We start from the raw sequence: 19,581 nt of genomic DNA, 5'->3' as shown, positions 1-19,581 counted from the left end.
TCGGTGCATGAGCTCCCCAACGTTAACAATGTTAACTGAAGCAATTCTTCAAATGATCCTACTTCCTCCATTTTTTTTTTTAAAAAAAAGCCTGTAAGCAACAAAATAAACCAACTTTTTTTTTATTTTTTTAAAACAGGACATTTGATACCCTAGGCTGTGAAAGTATGCATGTCTCTATTAGGGAGATAGGGGAAGAGGCAGATGATTTATATGTGCACATAGCACAGGACATTTGCTAAAAAATACATGAAAATAAATATTTAACTCAAAAACTGGTGTATAGTTCAAATCTTACAGTACCATTGAATACTTTGCATTACAGCAGAAAAAAAAACCTATAACTTAGCAAGTATAGGTCAATTGTTCAGGTTTTTCAAAGCCATGATTAAGAGAAGAACATTTAAAACAAAATATGCAAAAAGTCACCTTATTATTGTGTTTAAAATCATGAAAGGATGGGACAGGGTAGATAGAAGTAGGCTGCTTCCAGTAGTTGAGCTGTCAAGAACAAGGGAACATAGATGCAAGGTTAAATGCAAGAGATTTAGAAGAGAAAAGAAAGACTTGCATTTATATAGCGCCTTTCACGACCACCGGACGTCTCGAAGTGCTTTACAGCCAATGGAGTACTTTTTGAAACTTCTTTACACAGAGTTGGGAGGCTGTGGATTTCACTTCCAGGGCTAGTGCTCGAGTCAGAAACTAAAATCAACATTAAGATTTAGATTGGATAGATGGATGAAGGAAAATAGGAACAGGGTGGTTAATTGGGATTCGGATTATTTGCTTGTGTGGGGAGTAAACACTGACATGGACTAGTTGGGTCAAATAGCTGTTTGTGTATTTTATGTATTCTATCATTTTTTGTAATTATCTCTACAAAATACAGGCCTTTAAACATGTGAAGACCAAAAGTTACATCTTCATAAATGCCTTTGCGCCCTTAATTTTTTTGTTTTGTTTTATCCAGCAATTATGTAGGCTCCAAGTATTAACTGCATAAATCTGCCAGCACACCAGTATATTTTTATTAAATTCTATCAGTTTTGTCTGGGGGGGAAATCTTTTCCAAAAGTCCTTCAAAATCTGACTGATCAAATCTTATTTCTATTCTAAAACCCAAGCAAGTGGTGATAACACCAACCACATTCAGCACAGTGCAAATTGATTAATCCCCTTCTATAGAATCGCACCTCTCTTGATTACACCTATCAAATGTTAAGTACCATTATTCTGGAGTGACAACACATGACAAATTCCCCATCCATTTGCTGCAGTCTTTGTGGTCCTGCTAGCCTGTACTAACCCTGATGAAAAATTAATTTCCCTTATCTACAACTAAGCCCCGAAATCCAAATCCTGCAAACTGGCAACTCTCTCTGTACAGGTATTATGAAAACCTCAAGATTAATTGCACGTCAGGTGACATTAAATTAATTTCTGTATTCCTGACAGACATTTGATACTCTGTACTGAAAGAAAAGATAACATTGTCAGAGTACACAGAACGACAGCAGTGCAGCTTCCCGGGCAGCATTGCAAGGATTCCCTTTATGAAAAGGCTACACTGCTCTGTCAAAGGTACTGCCACCAATCCAGCTGCCGGCAGACTTTGCAAGACAAGAATCTATTAACAGTGACACAATGCTTTTATTACCACTTGCAAATAAAATAAAATTCAGATTTCTGTTCAAATCCCTTTGCCAGTTATGGGAAAATAAGCAGATTTAACATTATTCTTTCACCCTAAGCCACAAAAACCTGAATCATTTGAAGTACTATTAAGATCAGTCAAAAGTTTAATTAGTACACATGGGCTTTACCTACAGGAGATTTTACTTTGGCGTGCATGCTGTTATAGATTATTTTTGCACTTCTACATGCAATACCCTCTGGCAAAAAAAAAAGATTTAAAGGTGATTCACCAGCAAGTCAAAAATGTTGATATATTTTCAGAGAACAGTTCTATCATCCAGCATTATCTTGTACTAAACGTAGCAGGCATACAAGAGAGGGATGCAACCAGGTGGTGTACCGGACCTTTCACTTGCTGAAAATACATTTGAATGCACAGTAGAGATCTGTGAACCACTGGCAAAAGGGTTATTCATTAATACGAAGCACTAAAAAGCCATATTAGATAATATTGTAGGAATAATAATTATTATACACAGCATTTCTGTAAATTGGACTTCGAAAAGGCTCGCCAATGTAATAGGATTTTTTTTTTTTTTTAAACTTCTGAAACCAACCAGCTCTGGCAATACTTTATCTACAGTTTGAAATGAAAACTAATTAAGTACAGTGATCCAGGAACAAAACAAGCAGAAGCAGAAAGCCAAGTGGATATCTGCAATATGCACAGGACCGTGACTCGGGTAAGCGGTGGTAACCACTCGATAGGTAATGAAGAGTCATTTCTTTTTCTTAAAATTTCCCAGTGATACTTTTAGTATTCAGTTCTTCAACACAAAGAATGGTTTCCAATTCCCCCCACCCCCCAAAATTAGCACCAACTGCACTGCGCGTTTTTACAAAGAAACCTGGGTCTTACCATAGTTGGCAGCTTCAGTACCCTTATTTTGGGATTAATGTGAGGCCCATCCCCTCCTCCACTATTCATTCTTTGCATTACAGTCCGTTTTATACCAGGCTTTAATTCTTGGGGTTTGACTGCAGGAATAACCATCTTCCCAGACTGCACACTGGGTCCTGGTGTGCCAACAGGTTTACACTGGACCAGTTTTGGAAACTGAAGCGGATTTAAGGGTGCAGGTCTGACCTGTTTGACTTGGTTGGTGTTCTTTCTCATTTCCGCCTGAACCTGCTGAATATTTCCAGTTTGATGAGTTTTAATGAATTGCTGTTGTACTCCTGCTCCTATGCTTTGTTTCCTTGTGAACAGTCTGTTCTTTATGTTTGGCTGTATTAGGCTTACAGCCTGCAGTGTGGCTGGGTTAATGTTCTGGGAAGCCTGTGGTGTATTTGCTGGTTGTTGTTGTGATGGTTGTTGTGCAGCAGGCTGCTGCTGCTGCTGCTGCTGCTGTTGTGCAAGTCGTTCAAGCAGTTCTTTCTTTCGGGCACCAGCTTGCTGCTGACGTCGGAGTTCCTTCTGTTTCAGAATTTCTTCTCTGAGTCTTTTCTGCTCCTCAATTTTCAAACGATACACTCTTGTTTCCTCATCTTCTTCTGTAGGCTAATGCAGGAAACAGAAGAAGTCAATGAATTCAGCAGCACAAAATGTCAGCCTTTAAAGGAAGGATTTTAAAATAGCCTGCTTAAGAGCTGAAAATAAAGGGAAACTTTTTAGAGCCACACTGCACAATAAGTTGATAGGTTGACCTAGGCCTTCTAGAGGCAGGTCTCTGGAGGGAAGTGGGGGGGGGGGGGGGGGCAATGGTGGGAGAGGGGAGGGGAGGGAAGAAGAAAATAGCTCAAGTCAACTCACACCCCTCTAAGTTAATTCATGAGTGATGCTGGCAGACGGCTGGGGGAAAGAAAATCACACTCCTTCTCTCCCTGGAGGAACAATGCGAGGGGACCCAACAAGCTGTGAATAAAATAGTCTTTGAACAAGTACTCACACTTCATACTGACTGCGGCTATGAAAGCAATCATAAAGTGCAGTCTACTGGATTTTGCAGTAAGGAATGCACACTGAAAATTCATGTACATATATGGTTTCATATGGATCAAAAAGGGAGAATATTAAAGAAAATGGGAAAAAAGGCAGGAATAAAAGATTGGACTAATCAGCTCCAATTAAAGGCCAGGACCTGCACAGGTACTACGAGCTCAATGGTTGTCTTTTGTGCCATCATTTCTGTAATTCTACACTAAAACACCAGAAATACACAGAATGCAAATGTCCCTTGAAAATATAAGATTTTCTACACTACAAGTTGGAAACAAGTTTACTAACCAAAACATCATGAAGTAACAGTTATAAAAGTATGTTTTTATTTTAATTTTCTAACATTTTAAGCACTGGGAAAAGGGACCATCAAGTATACAAGTTTTTATATATTATATATAAATGACCTGGATATTGGAATAGAGTAGAATTTCTAAATTTGCCGATGACACCAAACTTGGGGGTGTGGCAAACAGTGAGGATGATACCAATCGACTGCAACAGGACATAGAAAGGCTAGCAGAATGGGCAGGCAAGTGACAGATGGAATTTAATACAGAGAAGTGTGAGCTGATGCATTTTGGCAGAAGGAACAGGGAGTGGCAATATACACTTAATGGCACAGTTTTAAAGAGTGTGCAGGGACAGAGGGACCTGGGGGTTAATGTGCATAGGTCCCTGAAGGTGGCAGGGCATACTGAGTGAGTGGTTAGTAAAGCATATGGGATCTTGGGTTTCATAAATAGAGGTATCGAGTACAAAAGTAGAGAAGTTATGCTGAACCTTTATAAAGTGCTGGTTAGGCCCCAGCTGGTGTATTGCGTCCAGTTCTGGTCACCACACTTTAGGAAGGATGTGAAGGTCCTTGAGAGGGTGCAGAGGAGATTTACCAGAATGGTTCTGGGGATGGGGGATCTTAGCTACAAGGGCAGGTTGGAGAAGCTGGATTTGTTTTCATTAGAGCAAAGGCGGTTGAGGGGTAATTTGATAGAGGTGTACAAGATGATGACAGGTTTGGATAGGCTAGACGGGGAAAGGCTGTTCCCATTAGTTGATAATACAAGGACTAGGGGACACAGATTTAAGGTTTTGGGCAAGAGATACAGGGGGGGGGGGATGTGAGGAAAAACTTTGTAACGCAGCGAGTGGTGAGGACCTGGAACTCGCTGCCGACGGGAGTGGTGGAAGTGGAGACACTCAATGTTTTCAAGGGGAGACTGGATAGGCACTTGAGGGAAATAAACTTGCAGGGCTACAGGGATAGAGCGGGGGAATGGGACTGACTGGATTGCTCTGCAGAGAGCCGGCACGGACTCGATGGGCCGAATGGCCTCCTTCTGTGCCATATGACTATGACTGACACATTGGAGTTGCTGATTTCTCCCTCAACTGCTCACAAAATATATACCAATGCAGTAATTTTCCCTCTACTCAGTGCACTTCTAACCAGAGCACAAAAACATTTTTGTTGTTATTTCTTTCCTTTCTAAAAGTTGTACATGAACAAGCATTATGCATGTTGATTTAAACAACTTTTTTTTTTTTAAAGCAGGAAAAGTAAGCTGAAGATCTATCCACCTGTAAATTGGTATGGGGGAGGGGCGGTGCAGGATGGAGAAGAGATGTTGGCTAACTTACCAACTCTAATAAGTTACTTAAAGGCTATTTGGGGCAGTAACAGATGCAAGGATGTAAGATGCAATGGCAAATTTCTCCAAATTGACATTTTATAAAAAATATTACACACGCCATTGGCACATGAAACTGGCTAGATCACAATCCAGTATCTGCTGTATGCCCAATTTCTAAAAGAAAAGAAAATGCTTGACAACACAAAGCTACCCATCAAGTCCAATGGAAATACCATGCATCTTTCCCAGATGAACAGAAGGACCCAGTCTTCAGTAAATCCATTGAGAAAACTAACCCGTAACCCAACAATAAGAACCGAATTAAATTTGGCAAAAAGGTGACAAGTTACTATCGAAAAGCATATAATTTCCAGACACACTGGATATATGCAGTAATGGTTACCAGAATGTCAATTAAAGGAATCCAAGAACAGGGGAAATCACTAATTTTATGAAAATCTGTCAAAAGTGCTTCTACACGTGGGCAAAGAAACCATCTCAGCATGCAACCTTCAATAGAATTGTGTCTGTTGTCAGTTAAAATTCAGTGAATCCTTCTTCCAGTTTCAGGTGACAAACTGAAAGCACCATGTTCTAATTTTTCCCTAAGAACTGAATGGGCTGGCAACACACAAGGGCTGCATCGATGGCTCGGCCAATTTAACCAGCAAGTAGTCAGAGCTGTTGGTTGCTCTTGCACAAAACTGACTTTAGGAGCCCTTAAAAAAAGGACCCTTTACATTTCTCAATCCAAATGTGATGACATTATTACAGCAGATAAATGGCTGTCCTTGTGAAAGAACTCATTCAAGGGTGTCTAGATAGATCACAGTTAAGATACAGGTAGACTATCCTTTATCCGAAAACCTCGGGACCAGCCGTGTTTCGGTTTTCGGAAAATTTCGGATTTCAGAAGGTATTTTATAAGACTGGGAAATTTGTCCGGGGGGGGGGGGGTCGGGGTCGTGCGCATGACTTACGCTGAACGAAAACACTTTCGGTTTTCAGAGGATTTCGGTTTTCGGAAGTGCGGATAAAGGATACACTATCCCTTATCCGAAAGGGTGGGGGTCGGCGGTTGGGGGGGGGGGGGGGGGGGGTGGGAGCAAAGAATATCCGACAGGCCGCTGTATTGATGGGTTCACTCTCCCGGTATACCTCCTTCACAACTGCCCGGCTCGGCCTGCAATCTCCTACCCAGGAGGGAACTCAAGTGACCCTCTGCCCTGCTCAGCGTAAGTCGCGCGCCACTCTGGTCATGTCGTGCGCACGACTTACGCTGAACGAAAAAACCTTCGGTTTTTAGAGGGTTTCGGTAGTTCAGATAAAGGATAGTCTACCTGTACTAATTTTTGAGGTCATTTTCATTATTCACTTGCCCCCTCTCTCTAATTTGACCAATTAGGTTGCTGTGACTTTCCGACATTTAAAACTGTACAGCTCATGTGTATGCAATGCTCGCTCAACTCAACTGGAACGCTGCAAATTTAGTTTTGTGGGCCTTATTTTATTTAATTTTGTAATATCTGAAGTAATGCTCATCATGCCTTAGTTCAAAAATGTATTCTAAAAGTGTATTTATAGCAAATCTTAACTTTTACACAAATGCAGACACAAATACGGTTATTATACCTCCACTTTCACTGACCAAAATCAACTCAGCCATGGCCACTTCACTTAACCACACATTCCACCATGCATTCTGCTCAAACTGCTGCGGAGGTGTTTTGGAAGTCATTCCCAGATTTCATCTTGGTCCTCCCTATATTTCTCTGGCATCTTTTCCTCACTGTAACACCGCATACTCCAACACCCTTCTAGATCCGCTCAGTCCATCCAGTAATGCCAGTCTCCCATTTTGCCAAAACATTCTCCTTTGTCTTCACTCCGCATTTGCATCCTTGGTGACTTCACCCTAACCCAGCTCATCCAAATTGGGTCCTCACTGAAAGTCACCCTGCAAATGATTATCCCATTCATATGTGACCAGCCCTTCAAGACTCCACTACTTCCACATAGCCTCCTCAGATAATTTCTTCATCCCATTCTCCATACCATTACCTGCCCAACCTCTCTACCTCTTTTTTTCAACCGATACAAAAAGTTACCTTCTAAACTTCCTCAAAAGTGTCCTCTACAACTTCTTCTCTGGCTTGCCACCTGCACTCACATTGATGTCTGAGTCAATGTTCTCGATAAATGCACCGACTTCATCTTTAATGTTGTTGTCCTCACCAGACTGCAGAGGATTCCCTCTCACACCCCTTTGCCTGGTACAACAGCCATCATCAGGGTCTCAAGTCCCTGATTTGGAGTGTGCAAATGGCATGCAACTGGGCAAGCTGTGCAACTCCTGACCTAGCACAATCACATCAAATAGTATTACCAAACACACTGAGCCAGAACTTAGCGCCATTTTACTGGCATTTTCCAAGTAGGTGGCCCTAGCGGCCACCTGAAGATATCGCTCACCTGATTTAAATATTGAAATTGGGGTCCTACTCCTATGATAGCAATAGGACACCAGTTCCAGTTTGGGGCTGAAATAGGTGGAGTGTGCGCCAGGCACACTCTGACCAGTATCAGCTTAGATTTCATTTCCATGTACAAGAGCGTTCTTACAGGCTCCACGTCGCCCCCTTCAGGAGCCTACCATCTTTGGGCTGAGACTGGCTGGGCCACCCAATAATGCAGCAGTCTGGAGTCGGCTGGCTGCCCCGAGGTGCTCGATTTCGGGCAGTAGCCTGCCAGCCTGATGCTAACAAGACCCAGTCCTAAAAATGTACCGCAACTTCCGCGGGGACCATCAAGCAGCCAGCTAGCATGTTCTACAGGCCTTTCGCCTGCTCTGGGGAAAAGACACCCCCATGTATTTAATTTGTTTGTCTAGCCGCTCTAACACAAAGTAATGGTGGTCAGGGTTTCCAAAAGCAATTAATAGATTTGAAAGTACAATAAAGATGAAATATAATAAAATCATAACATTACTGCTGGCCCCATTATTGGCCATTTCGAGATTTTATGGACAAGTCCTCAGCCTGTTGTCATGCTGGTAATTATCTCACTGTGCCTGTTACAAAAGCAAAGTGGAAGAGAACCTGAAAAGGCGATGAACAGAAATATTGATTTTCTATAGAATTTCTCATTGAGCTCAAACAGATTTGTCCTTAATAATTGGCTCTAATCAACAGTTCACAGTCCATCATTTTGACCTTGAGGAAATTGTGCCTCAAGAAATTATTTCAAATTGTCCTTTCAGGCTGGCTACTAACATGTCTAAACAATTTGAAAATAGTCCACAAATGAAGTATAGTTTTACAGTGCAAAAAATAGTGCTTTTGCACCCGTACTTCAAACTTAAAAAGTTGAAAACGTGCTCAACAGCTATCTTAACACAGATTTAAGCTCATTAAATATTACTTTTTAACCAGCTTAATGATATGGAACAGCAGCCCTTAAAACATAGGTTCAACATCTATTATAGTACAGTCAAAAAAAAAAAAAGAAGATTCAGGAATATTCACTTCCCGTTTTTAAAAATCTTGACTGGTGCTGAGACCAGAGTGACATCAGCCCAGAGAAGTGCGTTGTAGTATGGTTTACCCATATTAGATCACAACTTTTAAACCATTTGCCGTGACCTCTGTTTTCTACTCTGGTTTATCTGGCCTGGTCTCCTACCAGCATCACTCACTGATCACACTCATCCTGTAACTTCATACCATCAGTGAACTGGCCTTCCACATCATACTTGTTTAAACAATGACCAACAGTATGGAAACTGGCTTGAAAGAGTGAGGCCAAAGACATGAGGGCACTGAGCTAACATCAGCAGTCATTAACCTCTGGTATCGTGGCTTCAACTGTGCGTGCTGCGTCAAGATCCTTTACACAAATGGGCTCAGTAACTCTTCCTTTCAGTATAAATTACACTACATCGATGCATTTCTTTCAATACATTATTTTGAGTTGCTTCTTGCATCTGCTGACTCAACAGAGCTGCTCCAATGATATATATTCTCGATGCATCCGAGTGCAACACAGAAACCAACTCTTTGAACAGATCTTCGTGTCAATATGGACAACCTAACCAGAGGAAAGCTCGTACTAGTGAAATATGCATCAAAACCCATAAACGTTAACTTCTCTACTCTTTACCAATGCTGACTGACTGTATTTCCAGCATTTTCAGTTTTTGTTTCACATTTCCTGCTGTTGTCCCCCACCACCCAGTTCAAAACTCTGATTTCTGGGTAACTCGAGGAAGGTGGCCCCAATGCACCAATGTCCTATATTATTGGAATAGAAATGTTGCAAGAGGAAAGCGAAATGCCAGACCTCCACAGGAAGTTCGTTCATTTAAATATATCTCTCATAATACTGATTTGTGGCGAGCACTACTTTAGGTAGGTTATCCCCACCCCTCCCCCCCTTGCACTCTCACCTTTAATACAGCTTTTAAAAAATTGATTTATATGCAACAATTAACAAGCTAGAGCCATTGTACTTTTTCAGATTAAAAGGAGAACTTAAGTTAATAGGAAACATCACAACACAACTCAGATTTTTCCTGACTTGGAAATCCCTGGCCAGCATCCAAGCGCTGCATAACGAACTCCATGTTGCTGTTTCCCCACTATGCCTCTCTCAGAGAGGGGCTCCTTGAAGAGAGAGCTGACCAAATAACAGATTGCCAAAGGTCAGCAAAATCACCAGGATCAGAATGTGTTACCCGGTAAGAGATTTTCTTTTAAACCCAATTTTTTTTATGAAACCGTTTAACAGGGCAGTAACTTTACAAGTAAAGAACTCTTCAAACACCATCTCTCACCTTTAATTAACTTCAGCTTTTTTTAATTAGCCATTTTAAAAATCAGTCAGAAACATAAGTCCCGATTTTAACCCGGGCACAAGAGTTCAGTATGGAGGTGGCGGGTCGAGCGGCAGGTCTGCGGCATCTGAATCGATTGTGGTCACGGAAAGGATGTCCGGGGCAGGGGAGGCTCAAGAATTCCTTTCGGGACTGGGAGAACCTCTGCTCCTGCGGGACCACAAGGAAACCTTCAAAAAAATTAAAAAAGTTTCTCTTACCTAGCCCTGGAGTCTTCTCATGCCAGCTTCCTCGGGCTCAATCGGCATTGTACGCAATTTGTAAGAGAGTGTTAATGGGGAATGTGGGCCCATTAAAGATGGATGCAGGTGGGACCATAAAGAAATATGGATAAAGAAATGGCAGACTTGCTAAATGAGTACTTTGTATCCATTTTCAGTGGAGGAATAGTGGTACAATGGAACCTAAAAATAAGTCATGGGAAGGAACTTAGTGAATTTAATACAAGTAAAAAAGATGATATGGAGAAAACACTGGGACTTTAGACAAATCTCCAGGATCTGATGGTTTCCGCCCCTGGGTATTAAAATAGGTGAGGAAATTACAAACACATTAGTCATGGCTTTCCAAAGCTCTCTAGATTCAGGCAATGAATCAGATAATGTTGCTCCATTATTTAAGGAAGGAGGGAGCCCTGTCAGTTTAACATCAATTGTGGGGAAGTTACTAGAATCTATCAGAGACAGAGTGACTGAGCACTTGGACAAGTATGAGCTGATCAAAAAGAGTAAAAAGTGTGAATTTGTGACAGGTGGGTCATGCCTGACTGATCCAGTTAAATTTTCAGAGGCGGGCACTAAGATGGTGGATACGGGACTGTCTATGGATGTTATCGATTTGGAATTCCTAGAAAGCATTTGATAAGGTTCCACACATGAGAATATTGGAAAAAATGAAAGCACACACAATTGTGACATGGTAATTGGTTGGAAAGTAGGCAATACAGAATGGAGTAAGGGAATTCTCTGATTGGCAGGATGTGACATGTGGTGTTCCCCAGGGCGCGCGCGCGCGCACACACAGGAGGAAGAAGTTACAAAAGGGACAGACTTTATTTTTATTCGTTCATGGAATGAGGGCATCGATGACAAGGATAGCATTTATTGTCCTCGAGAAGGTGGTGGTGAGCTGCCTTCTTGAACCACTGTAGTCCGTGTGGTGAAGGTACTCCCACAGTGCTGTTAGGGAGGGAGTTCCAGGATTTTGACCCAGCGACGATGAAGGATCGGCGATATACTTCCAAGTCAGGATGGTGTGTGACTTGGAGGGGAACTTGCAGGTGATAGTGTTCACATACGCCTGCTGCCCTTGTCCTCCTAGGTGGTACAGGTTGTGGGTTTGGGAGGTGCTGCCGAAGAAGCCTTGGCAAGTTGCTGCAGTGCATCTTGTAGAGGGTACACACTGCAGCCACAGTATGCCAGTGGTGGAGGGAGTGAATGTAAAGGTGGTAGATGGGGTGCCAATCAAGCAGGCTGATTTATCCCAGATGGTGTCGAGCTTCTTGAGTGTTGTTGGAGCTGCACTCATCCAAGCAAGTGGAGAGTGCAGACTAAGTGAGTGGGGAAAACTATGGTAGAGAGTTCTCAATGTGGGAAGTGTGAGGTCTTCCACTTTGGGTTTGAGAAAGACCAAATCAGAATTTTTTCTGAACGCTGAGACGAGAAGCTGTGGAGGACCAAAGGCATTTAGGTGTCCATGTATACAAATCATTAAAAGCCAGTGCACAGGTACAAAATGTAGTCAAAAAGATTTAGTAGAATGTTGGCCTTTATCTCAAGGGGATTGGAATTCAAGAGTGAGGAAGTGATGCTTCAGTTGTACAGATCCTTGGTCAGGCCCCATCTGGAGTACAGCGTTCAGTTTTGGGCACCGAACCTCAGGAAAAATATATTGGCCTTGGACGGAGTGCAGCACAGATTCACCAGAATTAGACCAGGGCTGAAAGAGTTAAATTATGAGGATAGGTTGCATAAACTTGGCGTGTATTCCCTTGAATTCAGACGGTTGAGGCCTGATCTAATCAAGGTGTTCAAAATGTTAAAGGGATTTGACAGGGTAAATACAGAGAAACTATTTCCTCTAGAAGGGGAAATGAAGAAGAGGGCAAAATCGTAAAATAAGAGCTAGGCCTTTTAGGAGTGAAATCAGGACGCACTTTTTCCACACGAAGGGTAGTGGAAATCTGGAACTCGTTTCTCAAAAAGGCTGTGGATGCTGGGGCAATTGAAATTTAAGATTAAGATCGACAGATTTGTGTTAGGCAAGAGTATCATAGGAAACTGAGCAATGGCAAGTAAATAAAGTTGTGGTACAGTTCAGTCATGATCTATTTGAATGGCAAACACGACTCAGGGGCTGAATGGCCCACTCTTGTTCCTATGTACTTACATTCTTCACTTACCTGGGTCAAGGGCCTCCACGCTGTCCAAAACTGGCGTGGGGTACAAGTGCGGCATGAAGGACTAACACGCCGCCACAATTTTAACCACCCTGCCCCATTCTCATCAGGGGTGGGGGGCAGGAGTTAAAATCGGGGCCCAAGTTTATTTTGTTTCCCCAAACATTTTTTAATCCCTGAAACTACATATTAATGACATCTGTAGTACTGCCCTTGAAAAATCTGATGAATAGTGTTGTCAGCTGTGGCTCAGTTGGTAGCACTCTGAGTCAGAAGGCTGTGGGTTCAAGTCCCACTCCAGGGACTTGAGCACAAAAATCTAGGCTGACACTCCACTGCAGTGCTGGGGGAGTGCTGCACTGTCAGAGGTGCCATCTTTTGGATGAGACGTTAAACCGAGGTCCTGTTTGTTCGCTCAGGTGGACGTAAAAGATCCCATGGCACTATTTCGAAGAAGAGCAGGGCAGTTCTCCCCGGTGTCCTGGCCAATATTTATCCCTCAATCAACATCACTAAAACAGATTATCTGGTCATCATCACATTGCTGTTTGTGGGAGCTTGCTGTGCGCAAACAGTCTGCCACGTTTCCTACATTACAACAGTAATTACACTTCAAAAAGTACCTCATTGGCTGTAAAGCACTTTGGGACGTCCGGTGGTCATGAAAGGCGCTATATAAATGCAAATCTTTCTTTAATGAATATGCAGAAACATCAGCGCAAAACTTGATTTCACGAAGAAACTGTGGTTATAAAAAGATTGAATGCCAAATTTGCTGCATGTCAATTTGCATAACTTTCATATCTGTCACAATGATAATTATGTACTGGTAGCACAGGCCTTATACAATGAAAAAAAAATTGAATTCAATGTATTTGAAAATTTAGTTTTCTCGACATACAACATAAAACACTACAATTCTTTCCATTACTCAGGAGCTGCATGAAGAAAATTATCCCTTATCCATTCCCTCCTGAAGCTAATGGTTCGTGCAGGGATACAGATCCAAGGGCAGCAGGGGAGTCCCATGACGCACGTTATCTGTGGCTATTCTTCTCACCCACTATGTACTGTGTTGGAACGGTGAACCTAGATCATGTGCTTCATTCCTGAAGTGAGGCTTGAACCTATGGCCTTCTGAGAGTCAATGAACTAAACTGACTCGTTCGGAGCAGGATTACTTTGGATAATTGAGTGGTCCACAATTCTGGAACAACTGGGACAGCTCCTTAACCTCTTGCTTTCTCTATAATGTTTATTTACAAAAAACAGCCTTCGAAATCAATTATACAACACAATAGACATCAATTTCCCAGACTGCTACACTGTCTCCGTGGAATTCCTATTGAAAAGACACGATTACCTTCTCAATCTCAGCAGGAGTATTTTTTTTTAAACCTGTTAAAATAAAAATGATTAGAAAAAAAGTGTTAGGTTGGCATCACTCTTGCCTCTAACTCAGTAGGCTCAAGCCACACTGCAGGACTTGAACAGACACTCCAGTAGGGCAAGTGAATGCTGCATTGTCGGAGATGCTGTCTGGAAAAGACATTAAACTGATGCCTGTCTATTATTTTCAGTGGTTCAGGTGGATGTAGAAAGGTCCCACTGCACTATTCGAAGAGTAGGGAATTTCTCCAATGTCCTGGCCAGTATTGCTCCCCCAAACACCACCATAAAATAGATTAACTGATCATTTGCCTCCCTGCTGTTTGTGAATTCAATTCCACTGTATGTGAAGTGCACTGAGATGTTGGTAAGAATCTTGATACATTACATAAAAGCAATTAAAATCTATTTTTCTCTATTAATTAGAATATTTCAGTTTCAAAAATGAATGCCGATAGTAGCAAACCTGGCCCAGCTTGACACTGCATAGGAGTGATTGACTCAAAGCAAAACTGCACCACTGACCTTAAAATACATAGTCAGACGTCTGGGTTTCACCTCTTCCCCACCCCCACCCCACAGAATTAAAAAAATGGGAGGGGTAGCATGGATTCGTCAGCTGTTTGCTCAACAGTACGTGGCTATCGGCTCAATTATAATCCAGTTAAATTGTGATGGTTTACCCTGTCATCTGGCAATAGGGTCTAAAATTAGCACCGTAAGTTGTGTTGGGGTAACTGACCCGCGAAGGGTATTTATGGATTAGAAACTGGACTGAAATAACATTCAAGCTGCTGTACATAGGTTTAAGATGCCCTTTGCACTTTTTAATTTGCACTATGGGTAGATTGAGGTTTTTAATCACCATTCGCACTGACATTTTTTTTTAATTCTTAGATGTTCTATATTCAATTTTAAAAGACCAGAATGCGACATTGTCAGCATTATAACTAAACATACTGTTCACAGTAAAATTCTATCTGCTTCTTTATTAAATTATAGACTAATGGTGGGGCCCTTATGGATCCAGATTCATTGTGAGGAGTGAGCTTCACAATGCTGTCTAACATGAGCCGTATAGGAGAGACAGTGGCCTGGACTTTGCGGTCAGCGGCAAAGGAATGGCGCTCACCTTTTACCTCGCTGACTACTGCCCACAAAGTTTTTGCTGGCTTTTGAGCGCAGACTTGTTCCTATCCAGCGTGGTGCCCTCAACAGGGCATCTGTAGCGCCTGTGAGCAGGTCAAGAAACAGCGAGGCTCTTCAACCAATCAGATTGAAGGATCCTCACAGACATGCAGAGTGTAAACCAGGAAGTATCAAGCAGGAAGTATAAATTAGATTTAAATATTGGACAGAAAGCAGAATAAAGATTGGGAAAGACAGATGGGATTAAGAGAGCGATAAAAGAGACAAAACAGAAAAAGTAAAACAAAATTTAAAAAGAATCTCCAACGCTAATTAAATTCTGAAGGAATGATACTCCACACTTGTAAAATTACATTTTCAGGGCCAGAGGTTGTTTGGCAGTCATTATCAAGTACCACGCCTTTAAAAATCCACTTGCTCCTGAATGCACCAGCCCTAACTTTTTATGGCATCTTTAGTGGGGAACTAGTGGGCAAGTATCCCAAGTTCACGCCATTGCAATGCCGAGACTATTGGCGATACTACAGTGTACCCTGTGGAGGAGTGGGGTACCTCCGACAGCAACTTCCTGATTTCTGCATTTAAATGTGCATGTGCGGACGCCAGAAGTTGCTGTCCGATTTACTCCATAATAATGGTGAGCGCGGTTAGCCTCACCGTTATTAACGCAAAATCTGGGCCACTGAACTCCGATTGCAAGGGGGGGGGGGGGGGGGGGGGGGAAGAAGAGAGAGAGACAAGAAATTATGCCAGTGGGAGGTTGCACTTTGGGATGATCCTCTCTTGTATGAAGGAAAAGATAAATGGACTGATTGTATGACCATTTCTAAAGCAAGTGCTGGTACAATCATGGTCTTTGATGCAGGGTTATATGCTAGCAGGTAAGTAATCAAATTCCATTTGCTTCCTTTGCCCTCCATCCATGACAATGCTTGCGAGACTATTTCTAAAAGTGCTGGTAGAACTAATTCACTTGTCCTTTCTTCATACCAGAAGAGGAAACTTCCACCTGACAGATGCCTTGTGCAGTTTTAAAAACAGAAAAGTTAGATCAGCTTGCTTGACATTCTCAAAATGCCTAACTATCTGAACTTCAATCATATGGCAACATGTAGTGATTGAGAGAGGAAAACTGGGAGGGGCCCCGAGGCAAGAAAGCACCCCTGCCACAAAAAAGTGACATGTTACGGTATGGTTCTGTGGATAGCAGAAGTCTTCCAGTGTAACTCTCAAATGGGCAATCTTCAGCCTAGACCAGCATGAATTTTACGTTGTAGATTAGAATGCCAACCAGTACCTTGCTCGATGGCAACTCTTCAACATGCTGAAATAGGTTACATCACATGTTGATCGATGCATATTCTGCCCCTATGATTTGTCAGTGAGCTTCGGATTTCAATATTGTCACTGTGATCCTTTACTTGAATTGAATCACACCACACAGTGCATTTACTCTCAGAACCATCAAGAGAGCCTGTGAAGAGTTTCCCTCAAACTGGGTGAGGGGGAGGAAGTTAGGTGGTACAGGGATAGGGCAGAGAAATGGGACTAACTGGATAGCTTTCAGTTGGAACTGAACCACAGGCCACACAGAACATAACTGCGCTTGATTGCCAGAATCAGCATCTCAGACAAGGATGCCAATTTCTATGGAACAGAAGAGCCAATTGAAAACAACTTTCACTGCATGTAGGGAGACATTTCAAGCACTTCACAATTAGGAGGAGGACACACCAAATAAAGTCTTCTGGACATGAAGCTGATTTTTCATTTCCAAAAGCTGGAATCTTCCCTCTCTGGTAAAATAAATTATAATAGAGTGCTTATTTTTGGAGTTTGGGGAGGTGACAAAGGCATTTTAGTTGAAAGTAATCTCCTGAGCATTTTTCTCCTTTAGCCATTTTATTAAAAAATTAACACTCCCTTTCTGGAATCAGTCCCAAAATTACAAATGGCAATGTGCTCAATTCTTTAGAAATCAGCAATTAAACACGACCTTTATTGAAGGATCCCCCTGTGGAACTCTTCCTTTGAGAAGGATGGGAATCTGAGAATTGATTGCTTTGGAATAAGGATAAGACTTTGTCTCCAGGTCCTATACAATGCAGCCGATTAAAGCTGCCAAGCCTCAGATAGCATGTAGAGGCAGTGTAATTTAAATTACCAGCCGGGTGACAAAATTCAATGCATTTTGGGGGACGTAAAATGTTAACAAAAAATCTGAGATGCTTTAGCAAAAATAAAATGTAATTGCTCGACTGGAATTGTTTTATTGTGTGTACATGTACTATGTTTTGTTATTTCACCATTTTCAGGAGAGGGCAGGGCCACGACATTGAGGTTTTAGTACAACACAAGCTATTCCCACTAATTGAATCATCTTCTACTACCCTCTGTATTTCAGGGAGACCATTCCCTCTGATACACTCGTCCATCACCCTACTTTTCCCTTCTCCTGGTACTTGCCCAATAAACCACAACAGAAACGACATCTGTCTAATCATCTCCTTCTATGCCAGACATCTGTGCAATCTATCTACATAACAGCAATTTACACAAATCTCCAATCCAATTTTGTATGCTGTATTTGTTGCTTAAGGTATGATTTTCTTTCGTTTTGTCACTATAGAGATAGAGTAAAGACTGGGTGACCTCTTCGCCAAACAGCTCCAATTGTCAACCATGATCCTGACCTCACGGTGGTTCGCCACAAAATCACCCTCCCACTTTTTGGCTTTGGCCTCCTACAATGTTTTAACAACGCAGAACACAAAGCTCAGAAACTGTGGGTTAGAGTCTGACTACCGGCTGGCTGAAAGAAATGAGGGGCCCGGGCCTCATTACTTACCCTTGGTGGATGGAAAACAGCCACTCCAGGGCAGCTCGGCAGCGCAAAAAGGTGGGTCAGTGGGGATTGAGGGGTGCGTGGGGAGAGAAGGGGTGTAGATTCAGGTTGTTTTTCTGCAGCCCGTAGGAACATTCCTACTGCTCCTGGCCTCAGAAAAATAAACATACTTTTGGTCTCCTCGATAGCTGGGCTGCCTGCTGAAACTGCTCAGTCCTAAAATGCCAATGCGGTCCTTTGTATGTAGGTGACACGAAGAACCACAAGGATGATCCCTAGTCTTAGAGGTATTTGTGAGATGATCTTATAAAAGTATAGAAAACTGCACGATACAGAAAAGCTAAACCCAGAATATTATTTTAAATTCAAGTCACAAACCATCCTGACTGGGAAATAAATCACCATTCCTTCATTGTCACTGGGTGAAAGTCCTGGGACTCCCTGCCCAACAGCACTGAAGTATCTTCACCACATGGACTGCAGCGGTTCAAGAAGGCAGCTCACCACCCTCTCAAGGGCAACTAGGGATGGGCAATAAATGCTGGCTTTACGCCCACATTCCAAGAATTATTATTTTTTTTTATTTTTTTTATAATTGTGAAAGTGTGTCATGGGGCCACAATATCAACCCAACAAAAGTTAAATTTAGCATGGATATCAAAGTTATTTATGCAAAGAACGATCAATACCGGGAATGAACTCCTTGATAGAGTGGTGGAGGCAAAAACTCTGGAATTATTTAAAAGACTTGCATCTCTAGCGCCTTTCACGAACTCAGGAAGTCTCAAATTGCTTTACAGCCTCTTTTGAAGTGTTGTAATGTTGGAAACGCAACAGCCAATTTGCACACAGCAAGCTCCCGCAAACAGAAATGCGATAATGACCCGGTAATCTGTTTTAGTGATGTTGATTGAGGGATAAATATTGGACAGGACAATATTTATGAATCAATTAGATGTTGCAGTGGGAAGACTTTAGGGTGACACCTGATGATTGACCCAAGATGGGCAAAATGGTGTTGATGCGTAAATAACGTGATATGTGGTTTGTACACCAGATGCGTTTAGGCTTCTATCCTTGAAGAGCCACTTAGATGCATACCATGAAGGCCACATACAAAGTTTAATCCATCTGATCATGAATTATATATCTTTAGTTGAAGATACTAAAAGATCTAGCTGTTCAGATTTAATGAGACAACTGCGCTACAAATCAATTTCCAAAAAATAGTTCCACATAGCAACGAGTTGCCAGGGCTTCAAGGGCCAGAGCATCGGGGATCAGTGACTGCACGTGGACCTAAGGCTGAATGTCAGACAGCCCTGTCCTACACTTTTCAATTCTCAACTGCTGCTGCTTGTACAGCAGTAAAATAAATCACCCATTTTAAAGATCGAGCCTTTAACTGCCAAAGAAGTAAGTGGTTGATGGGCCATAAAAACCTCCATTTGGTCACAACAGTGGACTGACTTTCACAAAAGTGATACAACCTTAATATAAATCATGATAAATTCTAGTGAAGAACTGCCATATTAATGTAATGAGCAAACTATTAATCCAAAAAATATGGTCACAATCAAAATTTCATTTACTCATACTCTATTTAAATTAAGCAAACAGAAAAATTATTTGAGCGACAGC

The 19,581-nt window shown here is 42.0% G+C and overlaps 1 protein-coding gene across 8 annotated transcripts in view; it reads right to left on the bottom strand.

The window, feature by feature from the left end:
* rbm33a (RNA binding motif protein 33a) overlaps positions 1 to 19,581 on the bottom strand; it is a 170,792-nt gene that overhangs the window by 54,628 nt on the left and 96,583 nt on the right. For 4 of the 8 annotated variants that reach the window (XM_085987527.1, XM_085987529.1, XM_085987532.1 and 1 more), the window contains 2 exons: positions 2,558 to 3,199; positions 430 to 501 (listed from right to left, as the gene is read on the bottom strand). In XM_085987527.1, coding sequence (XP_085843653.1) covers positions 430 to 501; positions 2,558 to 3,199 — 714 coding nt within the window. The remainder of the gene's footprint in view (positions 1 to 429; positions 502 to 2,557; positions 3,200 to 19,581) is intronic. The other 4 variants (XM_085987533.1, XM_085987535.1, XM_085987530.1 and 1 more) reach the window with 2 other exon arrangements.

This window comes from Somniosus microcephalus, chromosome 5, assembly GCF_052327205.1.
Source record: "Somniosus microcephalus isolate GS21.2 chromosome 5, FLI_Smic_1.0, whole genome shotgun sequence".
Classification (NCBI taxonomy): Eukaryota; Metazoa; Chordata; class Chondrichthyes; order Squaliformes; family Somniosidae; genus Somniosus; species Somniosus microcephalus.
Note: the sequence above shows the minus strand (reverse complement) of the source record. Positions and strands in the feature narration are given on the sequence as shown.